At 39.5% G+C, this 21,571-nt stretch overlaps 1 protein-coding gene across 1 annotated transcript in view; it reads right to left on the bottom strand.

The window, feature by feature from the left end:
* Positions 1-808: 808 nt before the first annotated feature.
* The window catches only part of ntrk3a (neurotrophic tyrosine kinase, receptor, type 3a), a 165,300-nt gene continuing 144,537 nt past the window's right edge, over positions 809-21,571 (bottom strand). The window contains exons 14-17 of the mRNA XM_057329253.1: positions 20,138-20,310; positions 19,181-19,424; positions 12,754-12,912; positions 809-9,963 (exon numbers count right to left, since the gene is read on the bottom strand). Coding sequence (XP_057185236.1) covers positions 9,778-9,963; positions 12,754-12,912; positions 19,181-19,424; positions 20,138-20,310 — 762 coding nt within the window. The 3' untranslated portion in view covers positions 809-9,777. The remainder of the gene's footprint in view (positions 9,964-12,753; positions 12,913-19,180; positions 19,425-20,137; positions 20,311-21,571) is intronic.

The following is a 21,571-nucleotide window of genomic DNA, read 5'->3' as shown; positions in this document are numbered from 1 at the left end:
GTATGGAAACAGATGCATACAGATGCGTAGCTTAAACGTCTCCCACAGTTTAATATTGCAACAGATTTTTGCTCACACACAAATCACAGAAGAGAAATATATTAGGAATCATACGAAGGACGAATATGACAAATATTGCTAATGACTCGCCCAAGCATCGTTTATACCTGTAGGACATCAAGAACAATGACAACAAGCTGTGGAACAAAGAAGCGAAAACTCAACTTGTTGACATGGATTCAAGACTGTTTTACGATAATATATTTCTCTTCCGCAATAATCTGAGATGAGTTACAAAAACAGAGTCCCATTACATTCAAGATTACCGTCCCATCGCCTCTCCCTGGATTCCAGATCACTGACCTGGCTCTCCGTCAGAGCTGCACCGTGACAATATGACATCTACTGGTCTAGTGTACAGTGCGTCTATTACCTGGAGGGCCAGGATGTTTGAGAGATGAAAAGATGGACCAAACAATACATGGTGAGCCATGATTTTTTGGATGAGAGCAAATCCTACTGCCTGCAGACTTTAATATAGCTGTGGTTAGCTTTTACAACAAGGTCTGAAATGTCAGTTCCCGCTGTGGAGTTTTCAGCTACCGACTGGATTGAGCACCATGTGTGAATAGAGAGAGAGAAAAATTGAGTTTAAGCTGCTGTCTTTATTATATATTCAAATAATTAAGGTAAATGGTCTGGTGGTGTGATGAAAACAGAATTTGTATACACAACAGAATTGTATTTTTCCTCGCATGGCTTTTAATATCAAATAGACTATTTATGGCTTTCATGACATTGTTAAAAAAACAATGTGATCTGGTATGGAGATTTGTTAAGACCCTTCAATGTGAGCTGAGAAATAAGTAATGTGTTTTTTTAATCATCAGTCTTTGTTTTGGAAAACAATAAGAAGAGCGCTGGCCCCGTTTTTGACATTATTAAACAATAATATCTGAAATGGTTGATGTTTCCAACATCAAAGCTGGCACAATCGTTTCTTTATCTTTTCACATTCTGATGGCTTTTCAAAACATGTTTGTGAAATCTTTTGTGGGGCGGAAAGATCAATGACTTTAAAGTTAAAAACAACCGCAAAGCTAATTACTATTTCATGTTTTTAAATATTTTTTAAAATCACTTTCACATTTAACCAATCTATTCAAATTCACGCTATGGGTTAAACCAATGTCGGTGTGTCAAGAACCCACTAATAGATTACTTATCTAAACCGGGATTAGAGAATACACATAATAAGACCTATTACATTAAATTTAAATTAGTTTTTTTAAAGAACAACACCCTAAACTAGCAGGCATGTTTTAACAATAAAACAAAAGGTTATTAACACTAACGTAAACAGAACAGCAAGTGATGACCTTGCAATTGTAAAAGCAAAATAACATCCACATTTTTTCTACAGTATGTTTCAGAAAAACATGTGGTTCACTTATAATAAACGCTCACTTACAGCCAAGCGCGGATTAACGCACAGGCTTGCCTAGGCTGCAGCCTAGGGCCCCCACCTGTTTAGGGGCCTCTGATTGGATTCTTTATTTTGAATTTACTTCAGCGCAACTAAAAATAGACCCTAATTGGCCCATAAGAAATAACAAAACATAATCCGGTGATTGGATAGATGTTATATTTGGGTGACATCTGTCCAATCAGCTGCTGGTGAAATCATGCAATCATTTTCATTTACGTCACTGCTATTGCTAGATGGCATAGCGGCAAAATGTCTGAAAGAAAGTACAATAGTGGAGCACAAAAATGGAAAATACAAAGGTTGAAAGAACAACGTGACCAAGATAGCAGAAGGAGGACTGGCAGCTCGCATTGGCTAACATCGGTGCTAGCTGTTGCAGCAGTTAGCTCATCATGTCATCGGGAATATTTCAGTGAGTTATTCCATAATGACACGCATATTATACAGGTTGGTTTTTAATTATGGCTTTGTTTTATACACAGTTTATGTAATGCACAGGGGTTTGTGTCTCAGTAAAGATCCACCGAGGCGTTTTTAAGGGCTGTTTATATTTCACGTATACTTGTATAAAACTGGAGCTTGTGCTCTCGTGGTGTTTGCCATTGCAAAGTAGCTCGGAATGTAGAGGAAACACTGTAGTATTTGATGTGTGTGTATCCGAGTGCGATTGTTCTGACGCCACTCGCAGCGTTGGTTTGTGTCTCAGGCTCAGCTTGATTCTATCGAACCCTGGTGCGTTTGCATTCATTTCACGTCATCACGAACGTGCATGACCCATGATAGTAAACAGAACACTGGTCAATTTATTGTGTTTTAATGACTTGATGCTATTATGCGCAGCGCAGAGTAAACAACACTAGGTTTTACTGTATGTTCGCTTACAGAGCTTTCTGCTGCTTGCAAACAGACTATTTATCAAGACTTTTTTAAAATCTGGAAACATCGTATTCATTTGCCGCTCTGATTCCACTCGCAACGCGCAAAATAATGCAGGCTCACTCTTGCTCAAATCCAAGGTAAACTACCGACGCTATCATTTCTTACATGCATTGTAATCGGCTAAAGCGCATGCGCAGGGTTTGGTACCCTGGTGCGAACCTGAGTTCGCGTGACAGCTTTTACATTAGCGGCTTTTCATGCAAACCGTGCTCCGTTCCGAACTAAACTGCAAGCGTGAAAGGCACCTAAGGGGCCTTACCCAAAGAGCAGCCTAGAGGCCCCTGACCACCTTAATCCGCCCCTGCTTACAGCCTATAATAATAAATTATTTTGTTTCGCTTGGTGTCTTTTGGCCATCAAACACCTTCTAAAAATAGTGCCCTATACAGTATGTTCATCTCGAGGGTCTGCATGTACTAATAACTGGTTGCAAATTTGCATTGTGCATATGTGCATAAAAGTGACATTGAAACCATTGGTTACCATCTTCCAGTTCTTCATCTCGTTCAGCCTTAAAGGGATAGTTCACCCAAAAATAAAAATTAAGTCATCATTTACTCCACCCTCTTGTCATTTCAAACCTGTATGACTTTCTTTTTTCTGCAGAACACAAAATAAAATATTTTGAAGAATGTTGGTAACCGAACAACACTGGCCCCCATTCACTTTCATTGTATGAACTCAAAACCAATGCAAGTCAATGGATGGCCCCGTTGTTCGGTTACCAACATCCTTCAAAATATCTTATTTTGTGTTCTGCAGAAGAAAGAAAGTCATACAGGTTTGAAATGACAAGAAGGTGAGTAAATGATGACAGCATTTTTAACTTTCCCTTTAACAAAATGCACCACAAAATGAGTGTGAAATATTGACTGTATGTAAAAAAAGTTAAACGCATCAAAGTGTAATATCACATGCATCATCTATCCACACTACAATACTTCCAAAGCCTTTATATAAACTAAAAGGTCGGATGTCACCCTTCACACACTGTGACACACACAGACATTTTATCTTCATATGCTGCAGTGAGAGGCTAGTTTGCAGTAGTCTAGTTTAAACCTGCGGTGTTGTGGGTAGCATTGGTCGGGTGGGGGTTTGCTGTGATCTAATATGTTGCTCGAGCTTCAAGGCAAATGTGGAGTGAGTCAGAACTCACTGCCCCACTCATCTATACGCTACTTCTCCATACGCTATTTTTAGTCGGCGTATTGTACGGGCAGGTTACTGCCAGCACCCTCTTAACCCTGCAGGGGTTTTCAGCCATTAGCCGTGGCGCTAATGAAGATATTAAAGCTGTTTCTCTGCAGTTGGTCCTTCAGCAAGAGAGCCACGAGTGTCTCAGTCTCACGATCGTTTGCTTGGTGGGTTTGGTGGGAAAGTCAACCACGAATCAAAGGCAGAGACAGAGCTTATGACTACAACCCTGCTGAATAAAAGTTTAAAACAGCCTACGGTGGTTTGCCGGTCTTAGCTGGCCACCAGTTTAATGAGTCTGGTCTGTTTTTGATGGTTTAAGAGAATTTTGGGATGTTGGTGAACACCAGCTTGACCAGATTTGGATATTTTCTGTTATATTCTAATGAGTCTGTTTTAATCGTTTCATTAGGGATTGTATCCTAGGCACTTTTTAGCTGGTCAACCAGTTGGCAGACCAGCTAAAACAACCATCTTGGCTAGGTTCAGAGACTAGCTAAACCAGACGAACACCAGCGAAAGACCACCTAAGGTTATTTCTATACATCAAAGTATACCGCACAAAACTTGAGAAGCTTGGAAAGACGACGACTTCAAAAGTGACTTATTACATCCATATTGAGTTGGCAGCTGGCATGTTACTTTAGAAACTTGGCCGTCCCAACGTTTAGATATCCGAATAAAGACCAATAGGTTTTCGGTCATTATCTGGCACAAGTGAACAGAAACAATTACAGGCTAAAATAACATTTCACTTGAAGATAAAACTGTCCCGGTAACACAACTTTGAGTCTGAGCGGAGAGCAACAAGGTTGAATCAAACGGTTCAGAGAGTTTCAAGGAGCTCTCCTGTTGTTCTGATTGACATGTATTCTTTTGTGGTACAATGGGCCTTAGTCTCTATTAAGGAATAAAAAACACTTCAGTGGAGAAGATTGAAAACAGAGAGTTAAGCCTTTCACATGGACTCTTTGGTGTATCTCAAATCTGCTGGTAACCTGGTGAGCTTGGGAACGGTGGAGAGGTCTGAACTGATCACTATTTATTTCAAAATTTCCTTTCAAAAACAGTAACACCCTCTCTCTCTCTCTCTCTCTCTCTCTCTCTCTCTCTCTCTCTCTCTCTCTCTCTCTCTCTCTCTCTCACACACACACATAGACACACATCTATCTATAAATCTATAAACAGTATATAGATAGCACGTTCACATCTTCCTGTTCACACAGGAAACAATGATTCTAGAGTAGGTCCGAGACGCTTCTTGCATCCCAATGAGAACCCGTCAGCACGCTCACAGCGGCAAGGTTAATCTAGACGTCAAAGTCTGCTGACGATGCAGGAGTTTGCTCCGGGGTGACGTCCCCATCTGAAGTCTTAATGCTGCAGTCAATTTTAACCTCCCTTTTAGAGAAAACCGGAGTTGCATTCGGCCAGCTTTTCTTAGAAGTGGGATTGGCTTTTCTCACAGCTCTGGAGACCTGCCGGCCTGAACTATGGATCTCTGAAGCACTTTCAGTTCTAAGTAACAAGATTCACATGCTTGTCCATGTGCCCAGAGCGTACAGCGACTGCAGTGTGAGTCTAGGCAAGCCGTACTAAGACATTTTGTGCGGTATTATAGCCATATCGGTGCTTCAAATGTACAAAAATGTTGGCCGCTGTTATTCATATCATCAGCAGAACATGCTGTGATCGACAGCGGGTTTGAAATGCTTTTTCCAGAGTACATTAAGAGTACTTAAGCCGCAATGCACTGGAGGTAGATAAGGACTTGTTCTGGTAGTCTCATTTGTAATTTAGGAGTGGGGTTTTGAATCAGATAATGATCTTTAATTAAATGTTTCTAAAGCGATGAGAAAGAATTTTATCCCGCGGGCTAAGCAGGATGGCGTGTTTTTATGCAAGCGACTGCGATGGCTTGGGATCTGCGGACGATTCGGGATAAGAGATTGAATCAGTTTAGATATTTAGCGTGACTTCATCACGGGAAGATTAATGCTCCAGGTGACCACATCAAGTGTCGCGGTCCTAAATGAGATCTGAACATCGCCCGGCTAATTTGACAGGGTTGTTAGTGGTTCTAAAGGCGCTACGTCTGGTGTTTTTTTCTCTGATTGCTCGTAGGAAAATAAATCAAAAGCTACAAAAAGGAGAGAGTTAACACACGACGTGTTCCGATGCTAAATCTGAGTATTTACGCATTTGGTTTTACGTTTACGTCACCAATTCCCAATTATACTTTCTCTTCCTCGTCTTGAATGCGTTAAATGCATTGGTAAATCGGGCCCGCAGAAGGTAGGATAAATGGATGAGGAGAGGGCTGATCTGAGATCAGCAGCCAAGCGTGACAGTGCCGAGGTTTTGCAGCCCTTCTGCGGGGTTATGAAGTGCTGAAAGAGAGCTCATTCCAGCCATAATGTTCCAGTTTCCTGCCTCGCTCCTTCTTCTCATGATTAAGGTCTTAAACCTCTCATCAATCGCCCTGTGCCCTGCCACGGTGGCGAGTGAGCGAGAAAAAGAGAGAGATTCTGCCTCTCTCCGAATGCTTAACTCAACTTTGTTAGCCTGCCAACAGACAGCGCTGTGGCTCTTTCATTCACTCTGTTAGTGTTTGACCTTCACCGATTCATCTTTCCCACCCTTCCCTTTCTCACACTCGCCCAACCAGCCGCACACACCTCTCCTACGCCTCGGGGGGATTACCACAAGACCGGCCATCATATTTAAGAGATATCTAAAAGCCCAGGCCAAAAACTCATTTCATTGGTAATTTCCACCCATTTCTGCAAGGTGAAGTCATTAGAGTCACAGCAACCCCCGGAGCCGTCGCGCCGTCAACCTGCTCACACCGTCTTCCTCTTTGATCCCCCGTCTCCGAACCAGCTGCAGCCTGCGTTTCTTCGTTTACAGAATTTGCTAATTCAGGTCGCCTCTGTTCTCTGGCAGCTCCGGATGATAAGGATGCGGGCTCCCCAGCAGCCGGCCCCTCCTCGACGTGTTTGTGTAATCCACCTTTCACAGGTCATTGAACAACGATCGGTCTCGCCGAGTAAAATGCGGAGAAAATGTTGGACTCTTTCAACCCCGTTAGTCTCAGTTATATAGTCAATGACTCAAATAATCTTCAGTAGCCACCAGCTCAACCGATTCACAACAGCAAGTCACAACCTCTAGTTCTCTTTAGGACGAAGGTAGATGTTTTGATTTGGTAGAGATAGAAGCCACAGACACGTGGGGAAGGGGCTAATATAGATATAAAGATTATGGTTGGCGAAATAGAGGATGAAAATTAGAGGATGAAATTGCTGGCTGGTTATATAATGAATGGATAAGAAAATAATGTTTTATTGAATTTTTATTAAATTGTTAAATATTGGAGATGAAGCATGCTTGTGCTAATGGAGTTTTAATGAATTTCATCCATATTTCATTAAACCAGTATTTTAATAAAAGGCAATGTGAGATGGGTGGGAAAGAAATACTGGATATAGTTTTCAGAGAAAAAAATAAATTAAAAGTATATATATATATATGCCGTGTTTGATTTCGGAATAAGAAAAATATCATATAAAATATAAAAATAATATAATATAAAAATTAAATAAGTATATAATTTGTATTTTCTTATTTAGAAATCAGCAACAACGCATTCTGGATGGCATGTCTCTCTAAAGGAAGCAAAAGTGACGTTTTGTCTGTTTCCTTCCAATTAGAACCTAATTTAGCATGAACGCTCGACTGTGCGCTATGATTGACGTGAAAAATCTGGTACGCCACATCAATGAGACTTTTGCAGAAATTACAGTCAGTAAGAGGACCGTGTCTCTGTTAAAAGGCAAGCCCTCCGACAAGGTTCTGGGTGAAGGCAGGCCTGTTTACTTCATAAACGTCAGAATTCAGAAAGCCGGCATTCGGTCTACCGGGATAAATCTCCTGTGTTGCTCTTTTGCATAAAACGCTTGGCGCACTCGACATGGGCAAAATTGTTAAGTCAGTGACTATCTGCAGTGGGGGCCCGCAGCCGACAAGAATATCAAAATGAGAAGCATCTTATCACACATAAACACATCGCTGTCGGTGTTATGGAAAGACTTTTGCAATTTCCCCCTTGTCATACAGTAGATGTGGAGAGAATTATCTGGCCACTGTGGGAAGCAGAAAAAAACAACACAACAAGATCAACGAATGTTCAAGTTGCTTCCTCCGCACCGGGAATTTTTCCTGATGTGAAGGATGAGATTAAGGGTAAGCAGAAAATCGTGACGGGTAGATTGCAACATTACAGCAATTTAGTGTGCGGTCGCTGATAGGCGGATGGAAAAGTTTTCGACATTTCACGTCTGAATGGTTTAGACAGGAAGTTGCGAGAAACTTACTGCGAACACAATTCATGTGATACATTTAAGGGTTAAGTCTCCTACAGGTTGAATTGATAAAATATCGCTTATTGTGTGCTCTCAAAAAGCGCAGATGAGGTGGCTGCTGCCAAAAGCCGAAGTAAAGTTTACCTGAACGACTGCGTGTGCGGTGATGACAGATTTATCATCAGAGAAATACTGAGCCATGGATCACCTTGAATGAAAAAGCATGCGCCAGCAAAAGCATGCAAGAGAGACTGAACACCTTCCAATATAATACTGCCGTTTGTCATTTCAGAATGAAGGAAGATCTAAATAAGCCCTTTAGTTTTGGGAAAGCTGACAAAGACATCATCACATTATTGTGTTTACAAAGAATCCAATTGTTAAAGTTTGAGAAAGGAATATATATTATGCGACAGAATTCACAGAAGTTTGTTACAGGCTTATTTTGAAAAATCAATGGATACAATGTGGATACAATAAGAGAGAGATTGAAAAGAAATACTAGGACAGCAGTTTTACCTGACAATGTTTGCTATGCACTTTTGTTTATAAATAACGAAAAACGTAAGAAGTCCATTTCTAGAAAACACTGTAAAAAGATGTAATAAGCTTGCACATGCCAACTCTCGCAAACAGTCTAAACGTCTTTCTGTTATTACTTCAACTACGCTAAAAGGACGTTTTTAAAAAGAAGCACAACCATGAGATGAAGCTTAATGAATGGAATGAGATTTTCTTCAATCTTTTTTAACCACTTTAGAAGCCAATGGTCTCTGGAATACAAGGAGTGAGGCAATGATGTTTACTGCCATGGTATGTGTGTGTGTTTTGCAGTGAAAATCTTATTCATGGACACATTTTGTCACATATCAAACAGACAAAAAAGAGGCATAAGGGAATTCAAAGGAAGTTCGTTCAGATCAAAATATGGACATACATTCTATGGACATGTGAAAAGAAACATTAAAATATTATCAAAATATTTATAGAATTTACTCACCGTAACAGCACGCCAACTAAAATAATCTAATCAGGAAATGAAATAATTTAACATACTGTCGCCTGTGACACTAAAATTTACATTATATACATTCGTTTTTTTTAAATAAACTCCTTTGTATTGATTGGTGGTTCCTTTGCTCCTTCAAGTTAATCCATTCGCTAAATAGCTCCTCATTGTATTTAAAAGCCCTGTTGGATACTTCCTGCAGAGTCAAAGAGAAGATCTGGCCAATCAGAGCGCAGTAAGGCTTTTTGACAAAAAAGTCCTTGCCGATCGTCTGACCTGGCAACGGCAAGCAGTCACATCCCAAAGGTGAGATACCCTCAGCGAGAAACATGGCAGACGTCCACACTTGGAGAAAGAAAAATAAAGAAAAATATATTTTTTTATAAAATGAAAAACAACCACGAGGGAGTTTTCTCAAGCAGTCAGGAAACAAAAACAAAAAATATTTTTTTCCATATTTTTGAGGAAAGGGGGATTTCCGTTGTTCTTCCTTTAGAGTTCAAAAGTAGGCTCTTCTTACCAAAACCAAAGGAAAAATGAAAGAAATAGCGAAAGACTCCTCTTCTCTGCTGTACATTTTCTATGCAGGTAAACAAAATGTAAAAGTGCTTTTTAAAGACTGTTTTCCAGTGTATCGAAAGAAGTAGCAGGCACTTAAGTCCATCCCCATGTTGTAGGTGTCTGACAGTGAAGCAGTAAGGTACATGTTGTTTTGGGTTATTCCCAGGTTGTTCCTCTTTTGGATAGACGCAGACGTACAAACATAATCCCAACAAACACTAGCCCAGGATGTCCAGGTAGACGGGTGTGGCTTTGCCCAAGGAATAAAGAATTTTCTGGATGTCTTTGATGTTTAACCTCTGCTGTGGTTCCCTCTGCCAGCATCCCAGCATGATGTCGTACACTTCCTTGAGACAAACTCGTGGCCGTTCCAGTACGCGTCCTTGTGTGATGCATTCGATTACCTGTAGAGAGAGGGAGACATCGTGAATACTTCTGATTGGCTGATGGTACTGCAATGCATCGTGGGTATGGGTTCATATGTAATCATACAAAAATGTTATAGGTTCATTTCAGAATCAATTCCCTCTCGTAACAGTTTGCTGGTTCTGTACAGAAAACATCTACGACTTGTCTATTACAAAATACAACCATCTCATGGAACTCGAGACATCTGATCGAGTAGACAGCTTTATATTGACTTTTGGAAGAGACAGATAATTGTTTGTTGTCCCTTGAGTTCACCGCTCTTACTCCAGCTAGCGACTGTCTGTGTTCTATTGACGGATACTGTGATTTAGTTTCACAACATTCTGATGCAATACAGTAGCCACAGACCCTCCGGCAACAGAATATGGAACGCTGGTTGTCATTGGTATTCAAGTCACCTTGTCGGAGTGTAATACAAAGCACACTTCTACTTCACATAAATCATCATCCATTTACAGATTATGATTCCCAGAGATGATATTGATAATCTCTGTGTGGAGTGTTTAATCCAGCTGTGATTTGAGGTATACAGAGGGTTTGTTTTTTACTTTTCAAAACTATTTTAAAAACCATGTTTTTTATTGTGCATTCCAAGTTAAAATGATTTATTAAATGTATTTGTTTATTCATTCAATTTGATTAAGTAATTATACATTTAAAAAATACAACTAACTAATACAGAAAAACAATAAACACATGATAGCACAATAAAAACATGATTTATTTTAAATCATATTTAATTTTAATTTTAAAGGAGTTATCTGTTTTGTGCGAATTAACTCTTCAATTGTACTAGTAACTTCTTAATAAATAAACAAAAAACCAACAAAACATGTTTTCTATTTTTGGATCAGGATTTTATGCTTTGTGGCATTATTATCATTATGTTCATTTTTATTATATTTATAATTATGCACATTCCAACCCCCACAGTCTCATTACTGCAATGCATCTGGATTTTTTTATTGTAATTCCCATTATATTCATTAGATTCTCATTACTGTAATTCTGTATTTATTTGAATTCACATAAACTGCAGTACTACCAATGCGTATCAACACTTTACAATTGAAACAATGCATCTAAAATAATATTTTGTATTACAGTAATGAGTTTTTTTGGCTTGCGGTAATGACATAGGTGTAATTTGCGGGTGGGACAGGTGGGACATGTCCCCATCACTTTTTGGAAGAAATGCTTGCGGAAGGTGTGTATTGTTTAGGGGCCATTAACATCTAAAGCTCGTGGGAAACGCAGGATGCGCCGCTTTCTCAACATTTCCCGTTGCTCACACTTGTAAGTTATACTTGCGGAATATGCGGCCAGTATAAAAATGCATTCATCATCCGCACTCGCGGCGCTTGATTGTGCATCCAGTGTCCAAGCACTAAAACGCGCAAACCAATGAACAAGTGACATTTTTAGTCATAGGAATAAACAGTTGTGTGTAATGCACCGCAACAGCCAAGTGACCTTCCCCAAATGACAGTTTGGGAACCACATACTGTGAGAACTGGAGTCGGAGTAGCCAATGGATGGACCGCCCACTATATATGATAAATATTCCCAACGAGTTATTACAGAAACAATTTATTAAAGTATTGCTTTTGTCATCTCTGTCCCCTCCACTTTTCAAAACAAAGTTACGCCACTGGGTAATGACAATGGGGGATGTGCTTCAATAAACAATGCCACAATACAAACAATATTAATAATCCTACAAAGCCTCTTTCATTTATCCAAAATATAATTTCTAACGTCTTCCTTTTGCTTGCAGGGAGAAATATAACCTAAACAACCCAGGTTTTATGAGATTTTCCTTTAAAGCGCATTAGTTAATCTCTTTATGATCTTACTTCATGACTTCCTATCTGATGTGAAAAGAAGCTCCTCTATTCATAAAAAAACAGCCTCTGGCAATGTAATGTAATTAAATTTCTCATATTGTACACATAGCACCCCACTAAGATCAAAGTTTGGTTTTATTTGGAAGCATTAAGCCCAGAAACACCAACGAGTATTCTAGAAGCTATATAAAGCTTTAACCGTAGCAAAATGTAATTGTGTTTCAATAGTATTCATTAAGAGGCGCATCCGAAAAGGTAAATAACAATCTGCGCTATTCAGGCACATGGAAATATTTTTGAAGCTGCATCTTTATGCGTTTGTGTGTGTGCAGATGTTTGAAGTTCAGTTAAATGTAACATTGAGAGGAATAATGGGAGAAAATGAAGCAGGTTGCTTTTTAATGCAGTACACAAGGGAGCGTGTGCAATGAATAAGCCAACAACGCATGTATTTTCTGTTCCTTAAAGGCAACTCGTGTTCAGGACAAGCCTGAGTTGCCGTCTTCATGTTTAATACAACTCAAGGGGACACCAGAAAGAAAGAAAGAAAGAAAGAAATCCACATGTTCATTTCATCAGCATTTCTAGATGTACTGTGTCAATTCCAGTCCAGTGTCTGTTGAATTTCAACAAAATCAAACCTCAGGAGTGACAAAGTCATCCAACAGCAATGTGAAAGACTGACAGGATGACAAGACCCATGAAAACTGGATAAAAATCCAGGTTATCACATAAAAAAAACATTTGAACTTTTTCTAAATACAGTATTTGAGGTTTGAAAAAATACAGAGCATCTTTTGTGTTATTTTCACCTGTTTCTCCAGTTTTCATTTTCTCCAAATATATGCAAATAAAAATAATATATGTCTATACGCACAAACCGGCAGTGCTCATTTCCAACTTTGGTTTTTGACATACCTCATTATTTGCAAGCTGAAACCATGGCTGCTTTCCATAGGTGAAGATCTCCCAGAGAATAACGCCGAAGCTCCACACGTCACTCTCCGTCGTGAACTTCCTGTACATGATGCTTTCTGGTGGCATCCAGCGGATGGGCAGCATGGTGTGTCCTCCCACCTGTAGCAAATCAAGATTTGGATTTATCAAGACTACCCTTCAACCACCTTTCATTACAAATGATATTTTTGAGTGAAAAGTTAAAGTGAAAATGAACGTTGTATGTTTTCCTTCACTGACATCATGTGCTCAAGCTGGCATGAGCTCCACCATCCAGGTTTGTGCAAAACCTGGTGAACCATGTCATCCCAGCATGACTGAAAATGGTCCAAAAGCACCTTTGTGCGATACGATGGAAGTACAAAAATCATACCTATCGTAGGTCAGGTGTAAACATGGACAATATCACAAATTTGCACATTCTACCAGCGACATTAGAAATAGTGTGAAACCTAAAGGGATAGTTCACCCAAAAATGTACATTCTGTCATCATTCATTCACTCTTTTGCAGGACACGCATGAAGATATTTTGAAGAATGTTGGTAACCAAACAATGGCGGTACCCATTAACTTACATTGGTTTTGTGACCACACAATGGAAGTCAATGGGGGCCTGTGTTGTTTGGTTACCAACGTTCTTCAAAGTATCTTCTTGTGTTCTGCAAAAGACAGAACGTCATACAGGTTTGGAATGACATGAGTAAATGATGATAAAATGTTAATTTCTGGGTGAACTATCCATTCTGTTTCTTTACAAGTTTTAAACACCATGCCAAGACAAGCACTGGTGACGTTTCAATGGCGGCCACGTGGTTACTGCGGCTTTCAAATGGTAAGCGGTGACTGTGTATTAATTACAAGGCTCATTAGTGCGTTGATCACATGAGGGTCAGACTATCGACTTCACACACAAATACAAAGAAGCCAGCCATGTGCTGTGCACTGCATGGCCCCGGAATACAAAACACGGCCGTTTGTGTATTCACATATTGATCCTGTGCTTTTATTTCGTAAAATGCATTTATGTCTAACATGCAAACATTATAGTGCGATTAAAACGAGCGTAGAAAAGAACACAAATGTCCATTGGCTCGCAGCCCACGATGCCTTGGCAGGCGTGTATCCCTGGCAACGGCGGTTTATTCTGCACGTGGCGAGCAAAAGAACGAAATTAGGACAATTAGGAAATATTGTGACTGTTTTCTCATTTGATGATTTGCTTGTTTATCAAACACACACACATACATACGCAAATGCACGAAAATATCCGAGGGTCTCAAAATCATTTCATGAATGTGTTCAAAATAATGAGTGCAAAAATATGAAACGATGATGGCATTAAGAGCACTGTAATTACAATCCTGTGTGTTTTTATGTCAGTTTAATATCATTAATGCATGATATGATAAGACAATATAAGATGTGTGTATGTTAATCAGCCACGCTTCTCTGCCTCTCACTGCAGCCGGTTTCTCACAGAGGAGGAAGATTTCCCACCGGCTCCAGTGATGTGTGGCAAATGTCCCTCCCCTCCCTGGATCTCAATGTCTGCCTCCTGCCTCTGCCCTTTAGGAAGTGTAAGCAATATGCCGGTCCTGCTGCGGTCGAACAACGCTCCTCTTGTTCCACGAGATGGAGTTCAGGGTACTGCTGGGTTGCTGGTAGTGCTCCCCGTGCGTGGGCAGGAACTGCTCCCTATGGCCACACAGGGCTGCTCGTCTGGCTAACCCAACCCACTTTAGTGTTATCGCATTGTATGCCTGCCAGGAGAGTCAGCCGGGGATGAAAGGAATCAAACTACGAGCATCAGCAATGGAGAAAATGGCAAAAAAATGGTCTGTATGGTGCTAACATCGACACAACGCAATCTCATGGCAATTCGTAACTATTTTTAAGGTGGCTAATTCATACGTCACGTTGTACTATGATCTTATTTTAGCTTTTGTATTGCCCTTTGCGCGATTCACATTCAGGCTACCACATATTGCACATATTCTATACTGTATATACTGTATATCAAGAGACTGTTTCTTGAGTGTTAAATGAATCGATTGCACAGATTGAATTTCCATTTTTCTTAATAACATTGCCGGATACCTCCTTGCCATCTTTTGTGCCGTGGAACGTTGCGACTGCATGTAAATCAGTCTGCGGGGCTTCGCGGAGATCGGAATGAAAACTGGCAGGGCGGTGACAAAAATGCCAACGCAATTTAAAAGGGCACCGATGAAAGGCAACACAATTAGCGTCTAGAGGGGGAGAATCAGAGACGAGAGGGATGAGAATCGCATAGCGGTAATTAATGCGTATTAAAATCAATAGCATGTTTGTTCCAATAAACGGCTGATGAGAGATGATGTCATTAAAAGAAGACATTTAGAAAAAACGACAGCATTAGGAAATGTGATTAGAATTCCAATCATTTTTAGATCTAATTTAGCCAGGGCTTGGGTCTTTTAAGATAACCGTGTAATGTAAAAAAACAACCAGAGGTATAGTAACAGGTTTTCTGAAATACAGAATTTTGCAAGTTCGCTCAACTTTAGTCAGGTTTGGAGGCTGGCAAGGACACGCTTGGTTCCCGTGTCATTGTCCTCACCGCAAATGTACTCTGACAAACAAAACCCGAGGGCCTTCAAATCGACCACCAGCACGCCTCCATGTGCAAATAAGATTATACTCCACAATCAAACCAAACATGGATGCAGGAAGCCAAGCTCCTGATGAATACTGACTCCAGGCTAACCGGCTTCTTTCTTTCTTTGCTGCTGGAGAATGAACATCATTATGTCACCAGGGCTTTTGGTTGCTATCTTGGTTCCTGGAGGTGGAGGTGTACGTGTCTAAGGCAGTTAAGAGCAACTAAACTCACAGCTCTGTAAAGGACCTGCAGAGTCTGGTCGGCGCTCTCACATAAAAAAAATGAAAAAAAATGAAGATTTACCTCAAAATAGTGATAATAGATATATTCTATGACCAAGCCACTTTAGACGTTTTCGTCAGATACACGCGCCTGGCCGGAAGTTATTTTATATTAATATTGATTAATAGGATTTTTTTATTGAATATTAATTGTTTTAAATTAAATTAAAAGGTCTGGAGGTCTACTGGAAGTCAAGATTGGACCACATAATGTTTGTTTATGTTGTTGCCGCTGAAAACGTCTATAGGATGACTATGAAGCTAATGCTAATTATGAAGCCGTGAAGCTCATGCTAACTGAAAGTTCAATGCTATTTGAACGCTTATTGATTCGTAACTATTGCACGAGGTGGCTAATACCTATGAATCTGTACGATGTGAAACGTTAAAACCTACAATTGTTAGAAATGCTAGATTGAAGCCCCGTCCCGCCCCTAACACCAACAAGCACAAAAGCAGATCATGCTTAATCTACGAATAAACTAAAATATACAAATTAGCCCAAAAAATGCTAAAAAAAAATCATTTTGTTGGTACACAAGACGCATAGGAAACATATTTCGAGGATCAACTCACAATTGATTCCAAATGAAATATTTTAAAGTTAAAGATTAAGATGTTAACATTGATAATGCAATACAAATAACTAGAAATGACATTGCATAAAAAACGCTGCTTTTTTGTGACTTCTCGATTGGGCAAATGTCGTGGTCTAATGGTTAGAGAGTCAGACTCGTGACCAGAAGGTTGCCGGTTTGATCCCCAGGGCCGGCGGGTAACGACTGATGTGCCCTTGAGCAAGGCACCTTACCCCCTACTTGCTCCCCGGGCGCTGCAGTGATAGATGCCCACTGCTCCGGGTGTACGTGTGTTCACCACTTGCTGTGCGTGTGTTCACTACTCTCTGGATGGGTTAAATGCAGAGTCACATTTCGGGTATGGGTCACCATACTTGACAAATAATTAAATTAAATTAAATTAAAATTGGTGTCCCAGTAAAGTGTCCTTGAGCCTGGGAAAGGCGCCATATAAATTAAACATATTATTAGTATTATTTACTATTAAAATATAAAGTCTGTATGCTTTGGGTATTTCTGTTATGGTGCCTATATGAAATATAAAATCCCTGAATCACATTGCTCCGTATACCCATTTACCCATCATCATAATTCATTCATATTAAAGCATTGAAATTCTATGAATTCTATGAGACTAACCCCGACTTCTTTTCTGTATCTTTCTCACTTTAACCTCAAAGTGATTCGCAAAGGACAACACACGGCTGCACATCTTAACGCATCAATGCAGATTACCCCGGCGTGCGCATATTTGGATTGGCCTGTTCATAACGGCGATGGTTTGGGTCACTTCCTGTTTGTTAGGACGAGCAAATTGATAGATGTCTCTTTTGTGCTGCAGAGAGCCATCTCACGGTGCCATTAACTGAAAAGTAAGCAGCAGAATATAATAAGTGAGATGCAATGGACTATCTGACATTTACTGTTAATGTACCATGTATTTTCTCCATTGCAACTATAAGTGATTCTCTGGGCACTGCAATAACCCTTGTCAACTGAAGGCTCTGCGTTTAAAAATCTTTTACTTTTGAGGCACAGCGGCTCTTTTTGCTTGTTGCTTTTTATGTATTTCCCTTTCGAAAAGGAGAATTGACTAAGAATGCGACCTAATAGCGCTGTTCATTTGCGCACACTTGCATTGATTTAACACCCAATGTGTCAACCTAATAAAGTACAAACACTGCCAAAAATGTATAAAACACAATCTGCAAAGCACAATTTCCCATCTTGAAGGTTGCAGAGGAAGCAGGCGTTCCTTACTGGATGTGTACAGCATCACTCCACCCACCATTGTGATCCAGGGAACTGGATCGGGTACCTGCTTCAATTAACATTAAATGTACACAAACATCTACTTTTAAATAAAATTTTATTTATTACCAGGAGTTCAGGCATCAGGCATCAAGGTTTGGCATTACTCTCACAGGCACGACGCCAGTGCATCTACTGTAAAACATCCGTCAGGACATTTGCTAATTATGTCGCTTTACGTTTGGCTCTCGAATCACATCGTGACTTTGCCGTGACACGGGAGAGAGTAGCATTCAAAGCGGCGAGATGAACGATCATGTACGAATCAGCTTAATCTAGTCGAGCACAAGACGTGCTCTTTAAATTCAGCGTCACCTCATTCATCCTCTTTTTGAGAGCTAAGTAAAAACATACATTTGAATTCATTTAGGACCCTCAGCTTGCAAATTGGGCCCTCTGTCATCTGGGCCAAAGCTACAGAAAGGAGCGTGTCTGTGTCAAGACAAGATTCTGATTGAGGGTCGAATGCAGAAGACGTCGCCGAGTGCAAATGGGTTTTAAGGATGTAATTGAGCTAACTAGCCTGAATAAATCAGAAAACTGGATAACGGTATGAAATGACTCTCGAGTCTAAAGTCATAATCCTTCATTTTTACAGAAAGTATGGACGTGCAAATTATTGATGCAAAACTGGAGATGAACAAAATATGAATATTGTAACTTGTTTCTTCTTCAATATATATTTAAAAAATGTCCAATTTGTTAAATCATTAGACTGTGTATGACAAATATTTTAAAGTTTAATATATAATAATGTCGGAATTAAAACGGCATCTTTAAATCTGGCGAGTTTTGTTATTGTGTCCTTAGATCAGTAGTTCTCAAACTGGGGGCCGTGGCCCCTGGGGGGGCCCCGAGATGGATCCAGGGGGCCAAAGATTTTGTGGTATTTCATGAAATATATAAATTGATCATAGATTTTATGCAATCAAACATCAGAAAAATAAGACCACCAGACAAAAGAATTGATGTTTCAGCATTGTATAACCAAATATGTTTTTGTTTAAATAAAAATGTTAAATTTAAGATTATAAGTCTTTATTTGGGGGGCCGCAAAGCGATGCACTCTACACAAAGGGTGCCTTACAATAGATAACAATTTGGTATGACTGTAATCTAGCGCGTGTGAGTAAATGTTCATCTATTCATCTAAATTCATCTAAAATGAAAATAGTTTCTCTTGTGTGTTTCACAATTACTTAATAAGATGACATGAACAGCGATGAAGTTTAAATTTTTGGTTCAACTTGTGCAAAAGCTGCTAAATATACAAATATTACAACATGCGAAAAAGTTAAAAACAAGCAATTGTTAGCGGCGTTATTATGAATCCACCATAAGTCACAATCCAAGACAAAAAGTCAATTTGTGTTTGTTAATATTTGATGATTAATCAATGAGCTCATTTTTAACTGTACCTGCACATTATGAATGCAAGAAAAATATGACAACAAACAATCTCAGTCCTGCATAATTAATTTAGACCTTATTAAACTTTAATGCTATGTGTTTTCCATTAACTTTAATCACAAACTTTTCGATTGAACGCATGTCACTCAAATGAATCCACTCTTACCCGATAGTAATCCGTGCTGTAGATGTCTCTTGACATTCCGAAGTCTCCGATTTTCACCAGCAGGCCGTTGCCCACCAGGCAGTTTCGTGTCGCCAGGTCACGGTGGACAAAGTGCTGAGACCCCAGGTAGACCATCCCTGATGCGATCTGAGTGGCTATATGCAACATCTGAGACAAACCCAGTTCTCCGTTGGTCTGAAGTGGCTGACCATCAACAAGAATCATCGCGTCTGGACCATGAGCTCTGTAAGGACACATGAGAATTTTTGACAACCAATGCAATTTATTCAGTAAACACAACATTAAAATAATATTACAGAAACATTCTAATGGTCGAATTATGTCAGTGCAATGCATATTAAAGTTGCTGAACATTTTTGTTTCTTCATCACCCGCAACCAGCGCTCTCTGCGTATGCAAAAATAACACTGTACGATGCAATTTGCATTCCTGCCAGTTTTCTCCGGCCCTTTCATGAAATCTTCTTACGGTGTCATTACGTATCAAGCAGTTTTGACGAAACCTGTTATCCCCCATAATCCGGCAAGCAGGACAGAGAAAGCAATTTCTGCTCTCCAGACAGCGTCTTGTCGGAAACAATGTACACCTGTGTATCCACTTCCTGTTGCTTGTTCAATACCTCTGTGGAAAGTTGTAACCTATCAATCAAAATCTCACGGGCCCACCTGACATCACAACGCTACACTTTGCATTGTAATGTGTTTATATTGTTGTAGTGGAATATTTCTACTTAAAATAAATAAATACATTTCACACTGCATCTAAAATATACACTTCCCTTATACATTTTTATACATTTTAAAATCAAACTCACATTAACCCCAATCGGGTAGCAGCCCAATGTAATATTTGTACATCATTATTTTCCACTGTGATGTTATTCACAAATTGATCTGATTGATTATTGCAAGAGCACCAATTGCAGCACCCACACACCTGAGAAACTTGTTGAGGTCTCCATGCTTCATGTACTCAAAGACCATGATGATCGGGTCGCCGTCCACACAGACACCGTAAAACTTCACGATGTGATCATGCTGAAGGTTGGTGAGCAGTTCAGCCTCTCGCTGGAAATCTTTCCTGGCTGAAAGGGTGGGATCCTTCAGCGTCTGCAAAAACAACCCAACAACAAGACAGACGGTTTATTTCCCAATAAACACAACATTAGCTACTGTACAAACTGACCAACAATACTTATCATACATGCTTCTTTGCTGGGAAAAGAAAATTAAAATAGCCACAGAAATTCAAACATGCATGCATTAGAAAATGTGCAACAATTGCAATAGCATTAGAAAAGGAGTTTCACTTTTAACTCAAATGAAATGCCACCAAAAATTGAAAATTGCAGTTTTGTGACTGCGTAACATTTTTACAATTGTAGGCATAGTTAATCATTCTAATTAATGAGGCTAATTTCCTTTTTAAAACTCCTTTTTTTTACAATTAATAAGGTTAATTAGATTAACAGCTTTAAGAAATGTGCGTTCTATAAATGACATCTGTATTTACTGTATATATATTTGCGTTAGGGCTGGCAAACGTTTATTTGCGACTAATCGTATGCAAAATAAATGTTTTAAGAAATATTTACATGCGTATAAACATTTGTATATAGTTTATATTATATTTAAATATTAAAATGATACATGCATGCGTGATTTATATACATACATATTATAAACAATACACACATATACAGTATATCATGTAAACAAAACCTTTTATTTTGCATAAGATTAGTCAAGAAAATTCGTTTGACAGCCCTAATTTGGGTATACAGAACCTTATGTGTGCATTTTAGCTATACAACAGCAAACAATGTGGATTACGAGAGTTTTTTGAAAGTGCATTCAAATACATCATCAAAATGTATACGACTTGTGTGTAAATGGCACATATATTGTACATTTCTGAAGCTCAATAAAGAAACAATGTAATCAAGTTGCTAAAGTGCATTTTGTCATTCAGGTGACAGCAAACTCACAACACTTCATACACTGTACAGTATATTGCATTCTCTGTCATTTTAATGCACACTTTAATGGACAGACCAATAAATCCAGCGCACCAAAACCACAGAAACCACAGGGTTGTGCATCAGAAAGATGCACAACCCAAACCTCTAAATGACCAACACGACTTCTTTGATTGCCTCCTGTGACCCTCTCTGTCTACCAAGAGATTAAACAGTTTTCTGGCCATATCTGTCTTTTTGTCAGAGCATGTCTGATCTTGTATCACGTCATTCAAGAAAAAATAACCCCCCGCGCGGTCTGTGTCCTTGGCCGTGATATGTCAATTGTTTCCCGGTCCCTCTCTCGGCCTCACGATGCACTGCGGCGTTTGAGAGCAATCGCTCCTTCAATT

Source organism: Triplophysa rosa, linkage group LG3 (assembly GCF_024868665.1).
Source record: "Triplophysa rosa linkage group LG3, Trosa_1v2, whole genome shotgun sequence".
Classification (NCBI taxonomy): Eukaryota; Metazoa; Chordata; class Actinopteri; order Cypriniformes; family Nemacheilidae; genus Triplophysa; species Triplophysa rosa.
The sequence above is the reverse complement of the archived record's forward strand: the minus strand, read 5'-3'. Positions and strand labels throughout refer to the sequence as shown.